This window comes from Branchiostoma lanceolatum, chromosome 6 (assembly GCF_035083965.1).
Source record: "Branchiostoma lanceolatum isolate klBraLanc5 chromosome 6, klBraLanc5.hap2, whole genome shotgun sequence".
NCBI classification, from domain to species: Eukaryota; Metazoa; Chordata; class Leptocardii; order Amphioxiformes; family Branchiostomatidae; genus Branchiostoma; species Branchiostoma lanceolatum.
Genome location: NC_089727.1, coordinates 426,499 through 446,315, shown reverse-complemented (window position 1 = coordinate 446,315; position 19,817 = coordinate 426,499). Strand labels below are relative to the sequence as shown.

At 45.4% G+C, this 19,817-nt stretch overlaps 1 protein-coding gene across 4 annotated transcripts in view; it reads right to left on the bottom strand.

Annotated features, from left to right (window-relative positions):
• LOC136436049 (cytoplasmic FMR1-interacting protein 2-like) overlaps positions 1-19,213 on the bottom strand; it is a 31,594-nt gene extending 12,381 nt beyond the window's left edge. The window contains exons 1-17 of one of the 4 annotated variants that reach the window (XM_066429747.1): positions 19,082-19,213; positions 18,783-18,872; positions 18,138-18,215; positions 17,137-17,238; positions 15,943-16,124; positions 14,455-14,680; positions 12,242-12,346; positions 11,010-11,216; positions 10,404-10,523; positions 9,176-9,253; positions 8,622-8,836; positions 7,631-7,778; positions 7,250-7,409; positions 5,787-5,869; positions 2,392-2,465; positions 1,649-1,822; positions 1,000-1,108 (exon numbers count right to left, since the gene is read on the bottom strand). In XM_066429747.1, coding sequence (XP_066285844.1) covers positions 1,000-1,108; positions 1,649-1,822; positions 2,392-2,465; positions 5,787-5,869; positions 7,250-7,409; positions 7,631-7,778; positions 8,622-8,836; positions 9,176-9,253; positions 10,404-10,523; positions 11,010-11,216; positions 12,242-12,346; positions 14,455-14,680; positions 15,943-16,124; positions 17,137-17,238; positions 18,138-18,215; positions 18,783-18,872; positions 19,082-19,198 — 2,268 coding nt within the window. In that variant the 5' untranslated portion in view covers positions 19,199-19,213. Of the gene's footprint in view, positions 1-870; positions 950-999; positions 1,109-1,648; positions 1,823-2,391; positions 2,466-3,085; positions 3,140-5,786; positions 5,870-7,249; positions 7,410-7,630; positions 7,779-8,621; positions 8,837-9,175; positions 9,254-10,403; positions 10,524-11,009; positions 11,217-12,241; positions 12,347-13,794; positions 14,021-14,454; positions 14,681-15,942; positions 16,285-17,136; positions 17,239-18,137; positions 18,216-18,782; positions 18,873-19,081 lie in introns of those variants that run through there. The other 3 variants (XM_066429743.1, XM_066429744.1, XM_066429745.1) reach the window with 3 other exon arrangements.
• Positions 19,214-19,817: the final 604 nt, after the last annotated feature.

Below are 19,817 nucleotides of genomic sequence, written 5' to 3'. Positions count from 1 at the left end.
ACACAGGAACACAGGTTAGTATGGTACAGTACAGTACAGGGGACCTGCAGTTCCTGAGACTTCTGCATGGCGGTGCTGATGCGCTGGGTGATCAGCCGGTTCAGGTCTACAGACCGGCCCAGGATCTGGGAACACAGGAACACAGGTTAGTATGGTACATATAGAATACAACACGGGGTATTCCGTATCACCCGAGGTACCAGCCCGACCGCGGGTCGGATCGCCCGACGGCCGTAGGCCGGACGGCGATCCGACCCGCGGTCGGGCTGGTACCTCGGGTGATGCGGAATACAACGTGTTGTATTTTATTTATGTCATACCTTGGTCTACCCACCCGCGAAAACATACATTTCAATGCGGAATGCGCCAGAAGTTGAGGGAGTTTTGTGTCCTCGAACAAGAAACTGTAGCAACATTGATTCCAATCTCCGAATCCGGTATTCGAATTTCCGACGGCCGCACAACTGGCGCGCTCGAAATGCGTTCGAAATATTCTATGGAAGCCTGTGTGATAACACTTCCGAACCCTATGTGATCCGGATAGTTATCACACGGTCCGGAACACCCGTATCAGGCCCAGGCATGACATAAAGTACAGTACAGGGGACCTGCAGTTCCTGAGACTTCTGCATGGCGGTGCTGATGCGCTGGGTGATCGGTCCACAGACCGAACCAGGATCTGCCAATGGGAGGGAACATTGTACTTAAAAACAGACTTCTCAAAACTAAATGGCCATGGGATAGGGAAACAGTTTTTAGCACCATTCACACATGTACTTGTTGCCCCAAACTCCCTGGCCATTCTTATGATGTTGAAAAAAAGAAAGCACAGCCAAGTGCCCTCTGAAAATGGAGTTCTAGAACACTAACCTGTACGTGTCTCTGTTTGAGCAGCGTCTCGTAGCGGTTGGCCGGTGGGTACGGGATCTGTATGCCATGCTGTGCACACCTGTACCTGTCTATGCACACCTGTACCTGTCTGTGTATACCTGTACTCACCTGAACATGTCTCTGTTTGAGCAGCGTCTCGTAGCGATTCGCCGGTGGGTACGGGATCTGTATGCCATGCTGTGCGCACTCAGCTCGGAAACGCTTGTCCAACATGATGCTGGAGAGGTGAAGAATACAGAGAGGGACATTCAGGAAATGTTTACTCCATAACCGACACTCTTTTCAACACGTGATACTGGCTATAGAAGGAAAATGTGAACTTCTATTGTGCAAGGCTTACTCCTGAATCCTTAAAGGTAAGAATGGTAACATGTACATTTTGTATAGTATACCTTGCAGTCTGTGTCGTGTAAAGAGTTATTTAAGTCATTAAAGATGTTTGTTTTTGAGTTATTTTAGTCATTATGTCATTTGTACATATGTATAGACTACTTTGTACCTTGCAGCCTGTGCCTTGTGCACCTGGATTTTTTCATGACTGATAAAACTGAATAATGGTGATATTCATGAATGTACAGACTACTGTACCCTGCGGCCTGTGCCTTGTAAAGGACTTGATTATGGGTTATTAATAACATATAATTTGTACAAGACTTAGTGTATGATTACCTTGCGGCCTGTGCCTTGTAGTAGGTGAAGATCTGGTCGCTTACCTTGCGCCCTGTGCCTTGTAGTAGGTGAAGATCTGGTCGCTTACCTTGCGGCCTGTGCCTTGTAGTAGGTGAAGATCTGGTCGCTCAGCTTGTAGACAAACTGGTCGAAGCACAGGTTCACCTCAGCCTCAACCTCGTCGTACAGGAACTGTTTACGGAACTTGGTCAGCGCGTAGTGGGCGCTGTCGTTGTACAGGTCCAGTGGGTACAGCACGTATCTGTGGTTACAACCGATACAACTGTTACAGCACGTATCTGTAGTTACAACTGTTACAACCGTTAAAGTGTGTAGTGGGCGCTGTCGTTGTACAGGTCCAGTGGGTACAGCACATATCTGTGGTTACAACCGTTACAATCGTTACAGCACGTATCTGTGGTTACAACCGTTACAACCGTTACAGCACGTATCTGTCTGTGGTTACGTTACCATTACCGTGTGTAGTTTGTGCTATTGTTACACAGATCCATTGGGTACAGCACGTAACATTTCATGCTAAAAGAATTGTGTCTAAACAAGACCAGAGTGAAGGCTGTCTCGCATTGTGTTCATCAAATGTGTACTTCTGAATCAGTAATATTATGAATGAACTTGCAAAGACAGAAAATATTCATACTTTTTATCATGAAAGAAGATTTAGTAATGCAAATGACTTGAATGTAAGACTGAGAGTATATATTGCCTGAATGATGATGGTATACTATTGTCTGACTTACTCCATCTATACTACATGCCTGTGGAACATGTAAGTTGTAGTACATGTACCTAAGTATATAATGTCTGACTTACTCCATCATAGAGGGTTCCTTGGTCTCCAAGATGTGATCAGTCAGGATCCAGGGCATCGACATCTCAATGGGGAACTGGGGAAACAGGACGGGGTATTATACAACAAACAAACAAACAAACAAACAAACAAACAAACAGCAGGGCATCGACATCTCAATTGGGAACTGGGGAAACAGTACTTAGTAACTTACATGGCATTGTACATCTCATCTCTTATCAGCTTACTGGCACCTGAAGCTACGTACAAGGCATTTTGTAAGACAGAAAGCAGCCCCAAAGCACCTTATAAAGTAGTTTTATCAATTAGTTAGAACGTCTGTGGCCAGCTAGTTGTCACTAAAACAGCAAGTATAATAGCTGCGCTGTGTTCCCATTCCCATTTAAACTAGAAGTAACGTAAGTAAGATATTTCCTGCCTGCAACAAAGCTTGATTTTTCAATTTATTGAAACTGTCTGCTTCCACATGCGATCACCTACTGCCACCTACATGGAGTCCAGCTGTAGCCTGGCATTTCACCTGTTTGCAGGTCCCTCATCTGAGCCCAGGTGCCTCACATGTGCTCAGGTGCCTCACCTGTGCCAAGGTATCTCACCTCACCTATGCCAGGTGTCCTGTACCTGAACCCAGCTAATTCACTATCAGCCAAGTGTCTCACCTGTGCCCAGGTGTCTCACCTGCACCAGGTGTCTCACCTGTGGTTTGAAGGCCTTGAGCCTGACCTCACTGCTACCATCCCCTCCGTCCGTCTGGTGTTAATCACAAACACACCCAGCCGCCACGATAACACAACCGGCCGCCACGATTACGGGTTATTGGGAAAGTACAAAATCAAATCATCAGGAAAATCAAGAAAAATCAAACAAAACCTTGGCGGGATTAAATGTTACTGTGTGAATTATAAAAAAGAAGGAAAAATCTTACATGAAATAATATCAGAAATGTGACTTCGCCGTGAGACGACATCACTATGATCATAATCTCAATATTAGATTTTTGCTTAAAGAAAAAATGATATGAAAATTATAAAAAGGGAAATAGAAACTTTAAAGTAATCATATTTCCAAATCAACATAAATTGAGATGATTTTGAAAAGAAAGCAGATAATGATAGTTTCATGCAAAAAGCTGGCAAAATATGTTAGTTTTGTTAGTTCTGAATCAGCAGCTACAAATCAGCAGCACACTTTTTCTGGCATGTTAGTCTAGAATCAGCAGCTACGAATGACGAGCTATGTCTAAGGTTTCCTGCTTGCTGATTGGTTAGTGACGGAGGTGATGGCAGGAGGACAGCTGCAGGAGAAAACTCAACAGCCAATCAGGTTCTTAGCCTTAGGAAGAGGTTAACTTAACAGCCAATCAGGTTTCTAGCCTTAGGGAAGAGGCAAATTTAACAGCCAATCAGGATCCTAGCCTTAGGAAGAGGCAAATTTAACAGCCAATCAGGTTCTTAGCCTTAGGAAGAGGAAAAACTTAACAGCCAATCAGATTCCTAGCCTTAGGGAAGAGGGAAACTTAACAGCCAATCAGATTCGTAACCTTAAGAAAGAGGTAAAACTTAACAGCCAATCAAATTCCTAGCCTTAGGGAAGAGGTAAAATGTAACAGCCAATCAGATTCCTAGCCTTAGGGAAGAGGGAAACTTAACAGCCAATCAGATTCGTAACCTCAAGAAAGAGGTAAAACTTAACAGCCAATCAGATTTCCTAGCCTTAGGGAAGAGGCAAAATCAACAGCCAATCAGATTCCTAGCCTTAGGGAAGAGGTAAAACTTTAACAGCCAATCAGATTCCTTGCCTTAGGAAGAGGTAAACTTAACAGCCAATCAGATTCCTAGCCTTAGGAAGAGGTAAACTTAACAGCCAATCAGATTCCTAGCCTAAGGGAAGAGGTTAACTTAACAGCCAATCAGATTCCTAGCCTTAAGAAATTAAATTCTAATAAGTATTATAATCATAGTTATTTTGTCTAATAGTATGTAATAATGTCTTTGACTATAAAAACTTTTAATTGCACATTTGTTTATACAACTAAAACTTTACTTTCCGATGTTAAAAGCATTTAGAATGCCACAAGTTACAATTTTACAGCAGAGTACAGCATAGAGTGTGGCTTTAGGACCAAGGCATGCTGGTCATCTCTATTTTACATCAGCCACAAATAAAACTTAGTTACAAGATTGTGCCAAAGAAGATGGAATGTAAGCATTGCTGCAGAGACTGCCCAGCGTTGATAAGCATGGCACGGCATGTGTACCACATTGTACATGTACAGGTGGTACCAGGTGTTATGTATTCTGTATCTATCTCATACCAGGGCTGGGATAACGTTTCATATGGGTGTTCTGGACCGGGTGATATTTTGGTTTATCGCACAGGCTTCTATTTGTATCGCACGGGCTTCCATCAAAGGATTCAAAAACACACTTTGTGTGCACTGCTATCAAAATTCAAATGCCGGATTTGGACGTTGGAATTGATATAAATTTTTTTAAGACACCAATTTGAAAGTTTCTCAACTTCTGACATAAGTAGAATACAACACGGTGTATTTAGCTTAACCCTCGGTCCCAGCCCTCCCACGGGTCGGATTACCCTCGGTCCCAGCCCTCCCACGGGTCGGATTGCCCTCGGTCCCGGCCCTCCCACGGGTCGGATTACCCTCGGTCCCGGCCCTCCCACGGGTCGGATCACCCTCGGTCCCAGCCCTCCCACAAGTCGGATCACCCTCGGTCCCAGCCCTCCCACGGGTCGGATTGCCCTCGGTCCCGGCCCTCCCACGGGTCGGATCATCCTCGGTCCCAGCCCTCCCACGGGTCGGATCACCCTCTGTCCCAGCCCTCCCACAAGTCGGATCACCCTCGGTCCCGGCCCTCCCACGGGTCGGATTACCCTCGGTCCCGGCCCTCCCACGGGTCGGAATACCCTCGGTCCCGGCCCTCCCACGGGTCGGATTACCCTCGGTCAGATCACCCTCGGTCCCAGCCCTCCCACGGGTCAGATTACCCTCGGTCCCAGCCCTCCCGCGGGTTGGATTACCCTCGGTCCCAGCCCTCCCACGGGTCGGATTACCCTCGGTCCCAGCCCTCCCACGGGTCAGATTACCCTCGGTCCCAGCCCTCCCACGGGTCAGATTATCCTCGGTCCCAGCCCTCCCATGGGTCAGATTACCCTCGGTCCCAGCCCTCCCACGGGTCAGATTACCCTCGGTCCCAGCCCTCCCACGGGTCAGATTACCCTCGGTCCCGGCCCTCCCGCGGGTCAGATTACCCTCGGTCCCAGCCCTCCCACGGGTCAGATTACCCTTGGTCCCAGCCCTCCAACGGAAGGATTACCCTTGGTCCCAGCCCTCCCACGGGTCGGATAACCCCCCGTGCTGTATTCTCCGTGGGCTCACCTGGATTCTCTGTCCCATGGTCAACTCCAGGTAGAACTCTCGGAACCACAGCTGGGACAAGTCACAGCACTTCTGCAGGGTCTCTGCACGGGGAGTCAAACATATCACATTACATTACAGGGAATCAAACATATCACATTACATTACAGCACTTCTGCAGGGTCTCTGCACAGGGAGTCAAACATATCACATTACATTACAGCACTTCTGCAGGGTCTCTGCACAGGGAGTCAAACATATCACATTACATTACAGCACTTCTGCAGGGTCTCTGCACAGGGAGTCAAACATATCACATTACATTACAGCACTTCTGCAGGGTCTCTGCACAGGGAGTCAAACATATCACATTACATTACAGGGAATCAAACATATCACATTACATCACAGCACTTCTGCAGGGTCTCTGCACGGGGGAAGGGAAAACAAACAGCGATTAAGAATGGAGTGTTTGTTAGGTTATTTACTGTGCTGCTTTTTCAATAATCATTGCATTCTCTCTCTCTCTCTCTCTATCCAATTTAACGTCTTTTGTTCCCCATCATCTGGGGGTTAGACGTGCTTGCACATTGATGGGGAAGCCCCAGAACTCCTCATCAAGTGCAAGTCCTTTTTTGTAGCAAGAGTTTTTACGGCTGGATGCCCTTCCTAACGCCAACCCAAACCCTACTGCTGGGCTTAGGACATGGGAAATGTGTGTTAAGTGCCTTTCCCAAGGGCACAACGTCTGGGTGCATGTCCGGACATGTCTGGGTACTCCACTGGGGATTGAACCTGGGTCTTATTGGTTCATAGCCGGATGCTCTGCCACTGTGCTACACAGACGCCACATTGCTAGTGTTTAAAGGTACTGAAAACGTGTTTAAGCTAGCAGGGATTCAATTTTGCAGCAGGGAGAAAATGGAATGTTCGCAGGGGATTTAGGTCTTTAGAAGTTGAAACAATAGGGCGGCCGCCGGGCAGTGAGAAAATGAAGAAGAATTTTCGTGGTGGTTTTAAGTTCACGGTGAAGAGGTTACTGAGAACTAAAAGCTAAAACTATTTCTAGTGTTACGTTGATGAAGGTTAGACATCCAGGTAGTAAGATACGCCAAAAACAGTTACTCAAAGCAACTGGATATTAAAATTTTGAAACAGTCAGACGTTTCAGACAGCATTCCTTAGTCACTGTTGAAAGATAGCGGATGCTGTCTGAATCGTCTGACTGTTTCAAAATTTTATCCAGTTGCTTGTCAATGAGTAACTATTTTGGCGTATTTCTAGTGTTAGACATTGGCTCACCAACGTGGACCCGCTGGACAGAGCCGCGTGGAGGCGCTGTGTGAAGACTGGCCGACTGCTGCCTACCCCTGCGTCAGGGAACCCCGCAGCAGTATACATGATCTAATACTGGATACTACTAGAACCCCGCAGCAGTATACATGATCTAATACTGGATACTACTAGAAAATTGGGAAGATTACCTGAGAAATTTAAGAGGTGTGTGTAGAAGAAGGACTGCTTGTGGAAGCCGTCGAGCGAGGTCAGCGCCATCCCGTCCATCTCCTTCCTCAGCGTCTTCTTGGAGGATGGACCGCCGCGGTCCGCGATGAGAGACTCCAGCATGGTCCGTACCATGTACAGCTGGGGGTGGGGGGTAAAAACTCTGGTTAGCATGGTCCGTACCATGTACTGCTGGGGGGGTACAAAACAACACTCGAGTGACCTTAGAGAAAGGGGGACGTATCAATATTTGGAACTCTGAAACTTTCATGAAACCAAAGGGCGGTTATACCGGGCCATACAGATACAGAAGCTGGTATGTTATACCAAAGGGCGGTTATACCTGCCATACAGATACAGACCTGAGTTGAAGACGGCCCAACGTTTCTGCGCGGCACGTGGATCTGGTACCCAGACTTGGGGTCCTTCTCGCCCTTCAGACAGGGGTCGTCGGTCGGCTCCATGCCCCGCATCCAGTCCACACACGTGTCACGGATGGAGGTCAGGATACTGGGGAAGAAACACACATAAATGAGTACCTACAGTATTTTCTTGATTAAAGTACGCACCCCAATTAAAGTATACACCCCTGATTTGGGGCTAGTTCCAGACAAATTTCCAGAACTGAAACGTAGAGTCAAAAACCGCAATTAAAGTACGCACCCCTTCTCCACTGATCTTGAACAAATTTTGAACAGGATAAATTTAAATTTTTGGTGTTCCTCCTATTATCTCCAGGTCATTTTTCTTATATCAAGGACTTCTACATGATGCCATTCCTTAGATTCATAAAAGATTCTCTTGTTTACTCTGCCAGCATCGTCTCTGCAAACTTGAGGATTGCCTACAAGTTATCAACTTCGCAAATTGGCAGGTATTGAGCCATGCATTGTTGCACCGCAGCTGGGTTCCTGGTTTGATTAAGCAAGGGTTTGAGGTCCTTTTCCAATTTGTCCGGGCAATAATCTCAAATAAAGTACACAACCTGACTTAAGCAATGACTTGTGGTGCCTTTTGAATTTTGACATGTTTAAAAAGTGCGTACTTTATTCGAGACAATACGGTAGCTTCAGTCAGGGATGTCCTCTCAGATAGGACATAAAGCCGTGGGTCACGTGTTCGAGGAGAGCCAAACCTGGAGCATCTTAAAGAACCCACCACACTAACAAAGAAACAACCCTGACCTCTTGATGAGAGTCTTCTTCTTCTTGACGGTCAGGCCTTAGCTATCACCTTAACCATAACAAACAAACGGACTGACCTCTTGATGAGAGTTTTCTTCTTCTTGACGGTCAGGCCTTAGCGATCACCTTAACCATAACAAACAAACAAACAAAAAACAAACGGACTGACCTCTTGATGAGAGTCTTCTTCTTCTTGACGGTCTGCCGGAGCGGCTCCCGTAACACGATCTGTACGAAGTCCTGCAGGTCGGCGTAGATGTTTCGCCGAATCGCCTCGTTGAAGACGCTCTCCATGCGCGACATCAGCAGCTGCAGACCCTTGATCATCGCGATCACCTCCACAAACGCAAACTTCTCGTCTGTGTCGTAGTTGTACCGAGTCGCCTGGGGGGGGGCAAAGGTGAAGAGGCAAAGGTTAAGGACCCATAGCCTTTTTGAGGCTCTAGGGGCAGTGGGTTGTTATCCACTGTGTATAGGGCACTGTGAAGAAACCTATGGGAGCTAAGGAAGCTTGCGATGAACCGGACAAAGTGGGGAGGATTTAGGAAAGACTGATTGCAGCTGCAGGGTGTTCAGATCACTGCAGCAGAAAACACAAGGACTACTACTACTACAGGGCACGGTACTGGAAGGTTGAACCCAACCCTCTCCTTGTTGTTAAGCGATTTACTTTGTGTACGGATGTAGTACATTAAATCTTGACGATAAAAACAGAAGCCTTACCCGCTCGTACTCCTCTGCCTCCTTGGGGCAGTCCTTGTTGGAGAAGTTGTCTGTCGGGTGGACGAGTTTCCAGGAGTACTGGGGGGGGGGGGGGAGCTACGTTACTACACATGTCAGGCAACGTCTAACAAATGCATCCTCTCAACTACACAATGTCTACTCTGCCGATTGTGGTAAACTACAACTTACTAAAATTATATGATAGATCTTTAATGTGTACATGTACAAGTTTCCACAAAACAAGTTTCATGACATTATTGAGGGATCTTGTGTCATACAACGTGTACTGATGTACAGTTCAATGAGCTTTCAGAATGAGCAGTACCATTACACTCTACTAGGTGGCCTAATGTACTGACCAGTTCCATGAGTTGAACAGTCCATGAGGACAGAACTGCAGTACCGTTACGATATGCTAGGTGGTGCTGATGTACTGACCAGTTCCATGAGTTGCACAGTCCATAAGGACAGAACTGCAGTACCATTACGATATGCTAGGTGGTGCTGATGTACTGACCAGTTCCATGAGTTGCACAGTCCATGAGGACAGAACTGCAGTACTGTTACGATATGCTAGGTGGTGCTGATGTACTGACCAGTTCCATGAGTTGCAGAGTCCATAAGGACAGAACTGCAGTACCATTACGATATGCTAGGTGGCGCTGATGTACTGACCAGTTCCATGAGTTGCACAGTCCATGAGGACAGAACTGCAGTACTGTTACGATATGCTAGGTGGCGCTACTGTACTGACCAGTTCCATGAGTTGAACAGTCCATGAGGACAGAACTGCAGTACCATTACGATATGCTAGGTGGCGCTGATGTACTGACCAGTTCCATGAGTTGCACAGTCCATGAGGACAGAACTGCAGTACTGTTACGATATGCTAGGTGGTGCTGATGTACTGACCAGTTCCATGAGTTGCACAGTCCATGAGGACAGAACTGCAGTACTGTTACGATATGCTAGGTGGTGCTGATGTACTGACCAGTTCCATGAGTTGCACAGTCCATAAGGACAGAACTGCAGTACCATTACGATATGCTAGGTGGCGCTGATGTACTGACCAGTTCCATGAGTTGCACAGTCCATGAGGACAGAACTGCAGTACTGTTATGATATGCTAGGTGGCGCTGATGTACTGACCAGTTCCATGAGTTGCACAGTCCATGAGGACAGAACTGCAGTACCATTACGATATGCTAGGTGGCGCTGATGTACTGACCAGTTCCATGAGTTGCACAGTCCATGAGGACAGCAGCTGGACCCCCCGCAGAGCCAGGTCGCACAGCTCCTTATTCTCCTCGTCCGTCCGAGGGCTGTCCTTCTGCGCTGTCGTCACAACCTGAACAAACAAACAAACAACTTTCACCTTCTGCTCTGTCGTCAGAAGGGGAACAAACAATCAACCCGAACACCTTTTATCATTGTCTGTCCGCGGGCAGTCCTTCTGCGCTGTTATTACAACCAGAACAACAACAACAAACTTTCATCATAAGGTGGGTAGTACCATCGCTTGCTTGGAGAATGCCCTCATTGCTCTACACTAAATTCAGGAAGGAAGGAAGGCAGCTACCTACATGTATTACATTAAATTCGATAGGCTGCCTTTGCTTTACAGGGGTAGCGTCTGTTTTCTCTGTCACAACCAGTGGAAGATCAGCTCTTCTGTGAGCTGAACTTGTTCGAGATCACTTTTTTGCACTAAATTCAGAAAGGCATACAGGCCTCCTTTTTGGTGCTTGTAACCAAGAATACATCACAACTTCTGACCAGTTTGAATTCTCACCCCCCCTCCCCGCTCAAAAACCTCATCACCAAGTGAACGTACCTCGTTGCTGTGTCTTGCCAACTCACTGATGTACTTTGTGTGCTCCTCTCTGATTGGCTGCAGCTGTTCCAGGATGTTGTAAGAGGGGCTGTTATTGGTTGCGGTGCAGGTCCAGCGCGACTTGTTCTCTTCGTAATGGGGAGACTTGGTGATGTAGCTGTACAGCGGGATCTGCATGTCCCCAAACAGAGTCACCACTTGGAGTTGCTGTAAGAAACAATAAAGATATGTCAAAAACAAAAACATGCAAGAAATATATGACTTAGAATAAAACATCAGAATCTAATGTCCCCAAACAGAGTAATCACCAGCAGTTGCTGTAAAACATTAAGATATATAAAAAACGTGTTAAGCAAGTAACGTTACAGTAACAGTAACAGTGAGTAAGAGTAAGGCTCACCTTGAAGTACATCTACATGTACTTGTCTATCATCATAGACAGGTAAGAGTAAGGCTTACCTTGAAGTATGCTGTACTTGTGAGATAGACATTAGTAAGTAACAGTGGCAGTGAGTAAGAGTAAGGCTCACTTTGAAGTACTTCTAAGATAGACAAGTAATTAACAGTAACAGTGAGTAACAGTAAGGCTCACCTTGAAGTACTTGTAAGTTAGACAAGTAACAGTAAGTAAGAGTAAGACTCACTTGAAGTACTTGTCAGATAGACAAGTAAGTAACAGTAACAGAACAGTAAGTAAGAGTAAGTAACAGTAAAGTAACAGTAACAGTAATTAACAGTAAGACTCACTTGAAGTACTTGTCAGATAGACAAGTAAGTAACAGTAACAGAACAGTAAGTAAGAGTAAGTAACAGTAAGTAACAGTAACAGTAATTAACAGTAAGACTCACCTTGAAGTACTTGTAAGATAAACAAGTAATTAACAGTCAGTAATAGTAACAGTCAGTAAGAGTAAGGCTCACCTTGAAGTACTTGTAAGTTAGACAAGTAACAGTAAGTAAGAGTAAGACTCACTTGAAGTACTTGTAAGTTAGACAAGTAACAGTAAGTAAGAGTAAGGCTCACCTTGAAGTACTTGTAAGTTAGACAAGTAACAGTAAGTAAGAGTAAGGCTCACCTTGAAGTACTTGTCAGATAGACAAGTAACAGTAAGTAGCAGTAAGGCTGACCTTGAAGTACTTGTAAGTTAGACAAGTAACAGTAAGTAGCAGTAAGGCTGACCTTGAAGTACTTGTAAGTTAGACAAGTAACAGTAAGTAGCAGTAAGGCTGACCTTGAAGTACTTGTCTATCTTAGACAGGCTGATCCTCTTCTTGCTGTCCAGTTTGTAGATGTTAGACTGGCTCCCGTCCATCAGGTACAGGCCGAATCCCATCACCTGAGCAGCAGGGAAAAGCACAAGGTTATCATAGCCTCGGAGGAGCTGGTACCGGGCTATAACACACAAGGTTATCATAGCCTCAGTGGGCCTGGTACCAGGCTACACTTGGGCAGCAGGGAAAAGCACAAGGTTATCACAGCAGGCTACACTAGAGCAGCAGGGAAACACACACATGGTTACCATACCTTTTTGTAGCCTCAGGGGGCCTGGTACCGGACTAAAACACAGCCTGGGGGTGACAGATGACACTGACAAGTTTTGACGGCCATATTTGATGGTTAACCTGGGAGTTGCCCGGTAAATTTGATTTGGTACAATATAATCAATGGTCAGGTAAATCTAGTCGTTTAAATCTTGAAGAGGTGGAGATAGGGATGAGACAAGAGGCGCGAGAGTCCGATTAAGTTTGTCATTCAACCTTGCTGTCAGGACCTCACGACAAAGTTCTCTAACACTATGACTTCACCCAATGGCATGTAGAATGTGTAGGTGTGACTCTATCCAGCATGGCAGCTGCGAGGTCATATTGAAACACCCTGTAGGAAAGTGGCTGCAATGCTGAGGACATGCCACGCCCTCAGACTGGGAGGACAACATTAGCAAGCAAACGCAGAATGTTTCCCTGTGTGGTGAAAGATTAAGGACTTTGACCCCTTTACATAAAATGGTTTAGTCCAAGGATGCTACTCTGCAGTGCCACCAAGCTGTTGCAAAAGGTACTGCAGTGTGTTTGTTTAAATGCTGATTCAGATCACTGATTGGTCCCAAAAACATGTTACCATAGTGACAGATCTTGTCCAAAGCATTCATATATGTGCCCACACTACAATGGAACGATCTAAAACATAATGACTTTTGATTGGTTGGTTGATTTCTTGTTGATTGGTGGACAGGGTGCTGGCATGGAAAGTGATCATACCATATAATGATTGGTTGGTTGGCTGTTTGTTTGTTTGTATTGTTGGTGGATATACCAGGATACTTCGGTTTCAATGATTGATTGAGAGATGGATAAATTGATTGATAGACTGATCTGCAGATCACCTTTGTAGATATTAGAGGGGATCAGGGTAACCAGTCTGATTGATTGGTGGGTTGGTTGGTTAATTTAATTATTGATTGATTGATTGAACAACTGATGGATTGCACAACGATAAAAAATATTGATTGAGGTGGTCAATTGATTAAACAATTAGATTGATTCATTTGATTGGCGGGCTGATTGATTGATTGAGGAGCGTAGTGAATCACCGCCCCAGCATGCCCACCGCCAGCCAAATGTCCCTCACCTTCAACAACAAGTATTTCTCTGCAGGTGTGATTGATTGATTGATAATTGATTGATTGATAATGATTGACCGATGGCCCAGCAGAGCGTCAGGAGTGAATCACCAGGCAGGAATCACCGCCGCCAGCGCCAAACGTTCCCTGCCGAACTGACCCACCTTCAGTAACAAGTGTTTCTCTGCGGGAGTGACAAACCAGCCCTCCTCATAGAACCTGCATGAGTTGTTCACCACCTCCAGCAGGATCGCCTCGTACCCCGCGATCGTTTCTAACTTCTCCTTCACCGCAGAAACGATTTTGTCGTTCTCGGCCAGGAACAGAACCAGGTTCTGCGACTCCTGGATGGACTTGGCGTCCGACAGCCGGCCCAGAAAGCCGGCCCCTCTGAAGGGAAACAGGTTAACACACGTTAGGAGAGGAGCGGTCAGTACTGTAGGCAGGCAGGGCTGTGCACATGGTCACATCGTGGGGTTCAGTCAGGAGTCTGGAACCAGGTTTGTACCAGGGAGTGGGGCAAAAATCCATAAGAAATACAAACTTTCAGTCTTTGGCTTTGAGCAAGTTTAGGAATGACTAGATGAATAAATGAATGAATGGATGAATGAAGGAACAACTGAATGAATGAATGAATTCAATGAATGAATGAACAAATGAACAAACAAATGAATGACTGAACAAATCAATTCAATGAATGAATGAATGGATGAACGAATGAATGAGCTGCATAAACAGGTTCCACAATGACTCGTGAACCGTGCTGCCCCCGATGTAACCATGGCGGCCCCGCCCGTCGCCAGGTGCTCGCCACACCTGCCTACCTTGAACAGCACGTGCTTCTCCTCGGGCGTGACGTACATGCGCGTGTCGAGGTACGTCAGGCAGATGTTGATGACGTCGGCCAGGATCTCCTCGTAGCCCGGGATGGTCTCCAGCTTCTCCTTCAGCGTGTTGGTGATCTTGTCGTGGTTGGCGAGGACCATGGACAGGTTCTGTGACTCCTGGATGGACTGGGGGTCGGCCATCTTCTTCAGGAACCCGGCCGCCCTGTCGCCGTGGTGACGGGTCGTCACGGTGACGGGGTGTCATGATGACAGGTTGTCGTGGTGACAGGTTGTCATGGTGACAGGTTGTCACGGTAGCAGCAGGGGAATCAACACTTCTGATTATTTCTGATCACATCATCATGATTCATGCACAAGCTTTTAGCTAGCAGGGCGTCAGGGCGTCTTCTGGGCACCCTACACTAAGAAATTACCGCGTTGACGACATTTGAGTAACTGTTTTTGCTGTACTGAGAAATTAGACGTCCTCCTTTTGCGGGGACTCATAGTGGACACCCTGTTTAAAATACCCGATAATTGTTCATTAAACCCAATTTTGGACGCCAGGTCTGTAAACCCTCACTAAAAGCCTGCTCATGCACCATAATCACATTACAGCCAAACATGTCTCAGGGAACCACTCTAGACAGGTGGACACTATAAGCAGGATTCTTGATGCGTGGGGTGAATGAGGAACCACCCAAAAGAGGCCACAAAGGCCCGATGGTTCCTGTGCAGAGTGGTGACTTGGACAGGTTTGGCTGTAATTGATTAGAATTGATCCGTAAGTATTATTGGGAAAAGACTTTGGCATAAAATGATACACCTTTTATATATTGTGCATAGCTTATTACTAGTGAGTAGTTAATAGCTAACCTCCTGTATTGAGTATAGGTTCTTGCCTCAATGTTGGTTAGTGACTACTTACTGAGTTAATGATCAATTAGTGACTAGTTAGTTGCTTAACTCTTGTACTGAGCAGTTGTACTGAGACTCAGTATTGGATAGTAATTGGTTAGTTAGTTACTGAGTTAATAACTAGTTAACTAACTAACCACCTGTACTAAGTGTAGTCGTTCTTGATTCAGTGTTGGTTAGTGACTAGTTAATGATCAATTAGTGACTAGTTAGTTGCTTAACTCTTGTACTGAGCAGTTGTACTGAGACTCAGTATTGGATAGTAATTGGTTGGTTAGTTACTGAGTTAATAACTAGTTAACTAACTAACCTCCTGTACTGAGCGTAGTCATTCTTGATTCAGTGTTGGTTAGGGACTAGTTAATAATCTAAGTTAGTGACTGGTTAACTAACCTCCTATTTTGAGCGTAGTCGTTCTTGACTCAGTGTTGGTTAGTAACTGACTAGTTAATGATTAGTTATTGACTAGTTAACTAACCTTCTGTACTGAGCGTAGTCGTTCTTAACTCAATGTTGGTTAGTTAGTGACTAGTTAATGATTAGTTATTGACTAGTTAACTAACTAACCTCCTGTACTGAGCGTAGTCGTTCTTAACGCTGCTCTTCATGTTCTTGAGGGCGTCGAGCACGGCGAACATGTTGATGAACTTGCCGAGCGTGAGGAGGTGAGCCTCCGACACGAAGTCGCGCCGCCGCTCCTGGTGGCACAGCCGCTTTATCTCCTCACAGAACCAGTCCACTGCCCGCTTCTACACACAACAAACAAACAAACAAACAGATAAACAAACAATCTAATCAGACACGAAGTCCCGCCGCCGCTCCTGGTGGCACAGCCGCTTTATCTCCTCACAGAACCAGTCCACTGCCCGCTTCTACACACAACAAACAAACAAACAAACAGATAAACAAACAATCTAATCAGACACGAAGTCCCGCCGCCGCTCCTGGTGGCACAGCCGCTTTATCTCCTCACAGAACCAGTCCACTGCCCGCTTCTACAAACAACAAACAAACAAACAAATAAACAAACAAACAATCTAATCAGACACGAAGTCCCGGCTCCGCTCCTGGTGGCACAGCCGCTTTATCTCCTCACAGAACCAGTCCACTGCCCGCTTCTACACACAACAACAGATAAACAAACAATAACCCGACACGAAGTCCTGGGTACATGTATGTGCTCCTGGTGACACAACAATTCTATTTCCTCAGAGAAGCAGATGTTCAAGCATGTTGCTGGAACATGAAGGAAGAAAACACATTTCTAGAACAAGATTTCGGGGTCTCATCAACAATAAACATGAATTCTAGTCTAGATCACATTTGTGCCCTCAACGTCTGCATACATTCTACATGGACTGCATGCTCACTTCAAAATTGGGCTTGTTAGACTCAGAGGATGTAATCCATGATCAGAGCCTTCAGTCAAAAGTCAAAGTTCCTTCCCGCACCAATGGTGCATAGGGCGGTCCCCCCTCTCCATTTCAGTAGCCCTTGGGCCACACAACTTTGTGCAATCACTACAGCAGGGGGCTGGGTCGCTGGAAGTGATGTGTATTTAACTTCCATACTCTTTCCCAAGTGCTGAGTGCTAAGCAGAGAAAGCAGTATGTACCATTTTTAAAGTCTTTGGTATGACCCGGCCGGGATCGAACTCACCACCTACTGAATACAAGGCGAACACTCTACCCACTAGGTCAGAGCCTTCAGTACGAGATACCATCTAAATAAGCACACACTAGTCAGCTGTCCCTCCCGTACCTGGAAGTACATGAAGTTGACCAGTTTGGTGACCTCTGGCTCGAGAACCTCGACCGTCTTCTCGTAAATCTCCACACGGTTCGGCTGCTCGTTACTCTTGATCTGTTGGAACAGAACAGACATTAGCATACTTCACATAGACACACTTACACACATACACACTTATGCCCACACACACATACACACTTCTACACATGCACACTTACACATTTACAGTCACACACACTTAGGGTTAACATCTTTAAGTTAACAATGTTAAGTAAATGCAGTTCCAAATATCACAAAAAATGGAAGCAGTTCATCATACACTACTGTCATGGACACTGATGTTAGCAGCCATTAGAAAGGACTTAACTTCATCCCACATGGATGACAATGAAATGACGAGAATTAAAGATATCATAAACTAAGGCAACTGCAACTTCTACATGAAATCTGGGAATGCTTTTACAAAATCATACAAGGTACAGCTTAAAGCAACATGCTTAATGCATTAGACTGGTATGATGTGGCGTCGTATGGCGCAACTGTAGAACACGCGGCTGTCAAACAATGGGTCCCGGGATCTAATCCCAGGTGTGCCCAGAGACATGTCCGAACTTACGCCCCGACATTGTGCCCTTGGGAAAGGCACTTAACACGACTTTCCTCACTTCACTCAGGTGTAAATCAGTACCTAGCTCATCTAGGGTTAGGGACGTCCCTCGGATAGGACGTTAAATGGAGGTCCCGTGTTTGGGGAGAGCAACACCCCGCGCACGTTAAAGAACCCACCACACCTTTCGAAAAAGAGTAGGGGCATGCCCCGGTGTGCGATGGTCCAAATCTTACAGTCCGGTCTGGGATGACATCTTGAAAAGGTGATAGTTCACCTGTTATGTCAATCCTTCCACAAAAATGTGGTAAATCAAAATAAATAAATAAATAAAGGTACAGCTTAATGCATTAGACTGGGAACAATAAAGAACTGGCGACAAAGATGAAAGAGCTATCAGACTCACGGAGGGAATGGCTCGAGAACAGCTTCTCCAGGTGTACAGCATCACGGCGTACTCATCCCCTTCCTCCAGCATCTCATTCTGAAACACAGATTCAACTCATGAACATGTAGTGTTGCATTCTGAAACACAGATTCAACTCATGAACATGTAGTGTTGCATTCTGAAACACAGATTCAACTCATGAACATGTAGTGTTGCATTCTGAAACACAGATTCAACTCATGAACATGTAGTGTTGCATTCTGAAACACAGATTCAACTCATGAACATGTAGTGTTGCATTCTGAAACACAGATTCAACTCAGGAAAACATCCAGCAGCATCATCTTACAATAATGATTTGTACTTGATTTACACAACACAAATAGTAGTATCCGGTATTTTGATTAAACTGCTGCCGGGGTCCCTGACACAGGGGTGGGCAGCAGCCGGCTAGTCGTCACACCCCTCTTCCATGCAGCTCTGTCCAGGGGGCTAACGCTGGTCAGGCCGCACACCTTCATGTCCTTCCTGACACACTCCATCCATGATTTCCTAGGTCTACCTCGACCTCTGCTGCCTGGCAACTGCATTTTGGTGATGGTGTTGATCACAAATGCCTCTATAAACATAATCTTCATGAAAATATAAAAAATGTGCCCTTACCAGTTTTGCATGAACGGTGGCCTCCTCCATGAATTTGGCAATACCAGTGACAAAGGCAGTTCTGTCCTCAAAGTTGGTGTCAAAGTTGGCCTGGAAGTACATTTAGAATAGTAACAGTCTGTAACAGTGCATAAACATATACTTCTTTGAGCATAAGCATACATTTAGAGGGGAATCATGATATACCTAAATGTATAGGTAGTGGCAAATTCACAACAACAAACAAAGCATGCTTCGATGTGAATGATTTGTATTCAGTTTCCTTTACAGGTGTGTAAGGTGTTTCTTTGTTTGTTTACCTGATAAACAATAGAAGCAGGCGGGGGTTCGATACATGGCTGCTGATCGGGCAGCGCGATGTCCTCGAGAAGGTCGACGTTTGACAGGGCGTCCTCCAAGGTCACTGATGTCGCCATCTTGATGGCTGCGCTGAAAACATTGAAACATCATCAAAATATCAACAAAACATCATCAAAACATCATCAAAATATCATCAAATCATAATTATCATATCTCAAATTGTTCATGGGAACAAATCAGTATATCCTGCCTTAACTGTACAATTAACATTATAATTTCATATTTCTTGTGTTCTTTGTTAAACCGACTATAGCTAAACCCATACATTTTCACCATCACCAAGAAGCAAGAGGAAGCTGAACCTTTTATGCTCGTAACATTACCAACAAAATACAAAACACCAACATGTGTATGTTTGTAAACAGGGGTTTATCTAAATCAGGAAAGAGGGTTGCTGCGCCCTCTTGTTTCAGCCCAGTGCCCCCTTATCGAATTCAGATTTTAGCTTAATATCCAGCATACAGCCTTTACTCAGCAATGGATTCTTCCATAAACACATACATACAATTCGGTCCCACACCTGTGTGTGCTCCCTCTATATTTCAATTTTTCTAGAAAAACCCCTGGTAAACATGTCTTTGCTGTGACCTACATACATATAGCCAAGTTGGTCAAAAAAGGTCTTAATTTCTCAATGACAGTTAAAGACACACTATGAGACCTGAACATGTTCCT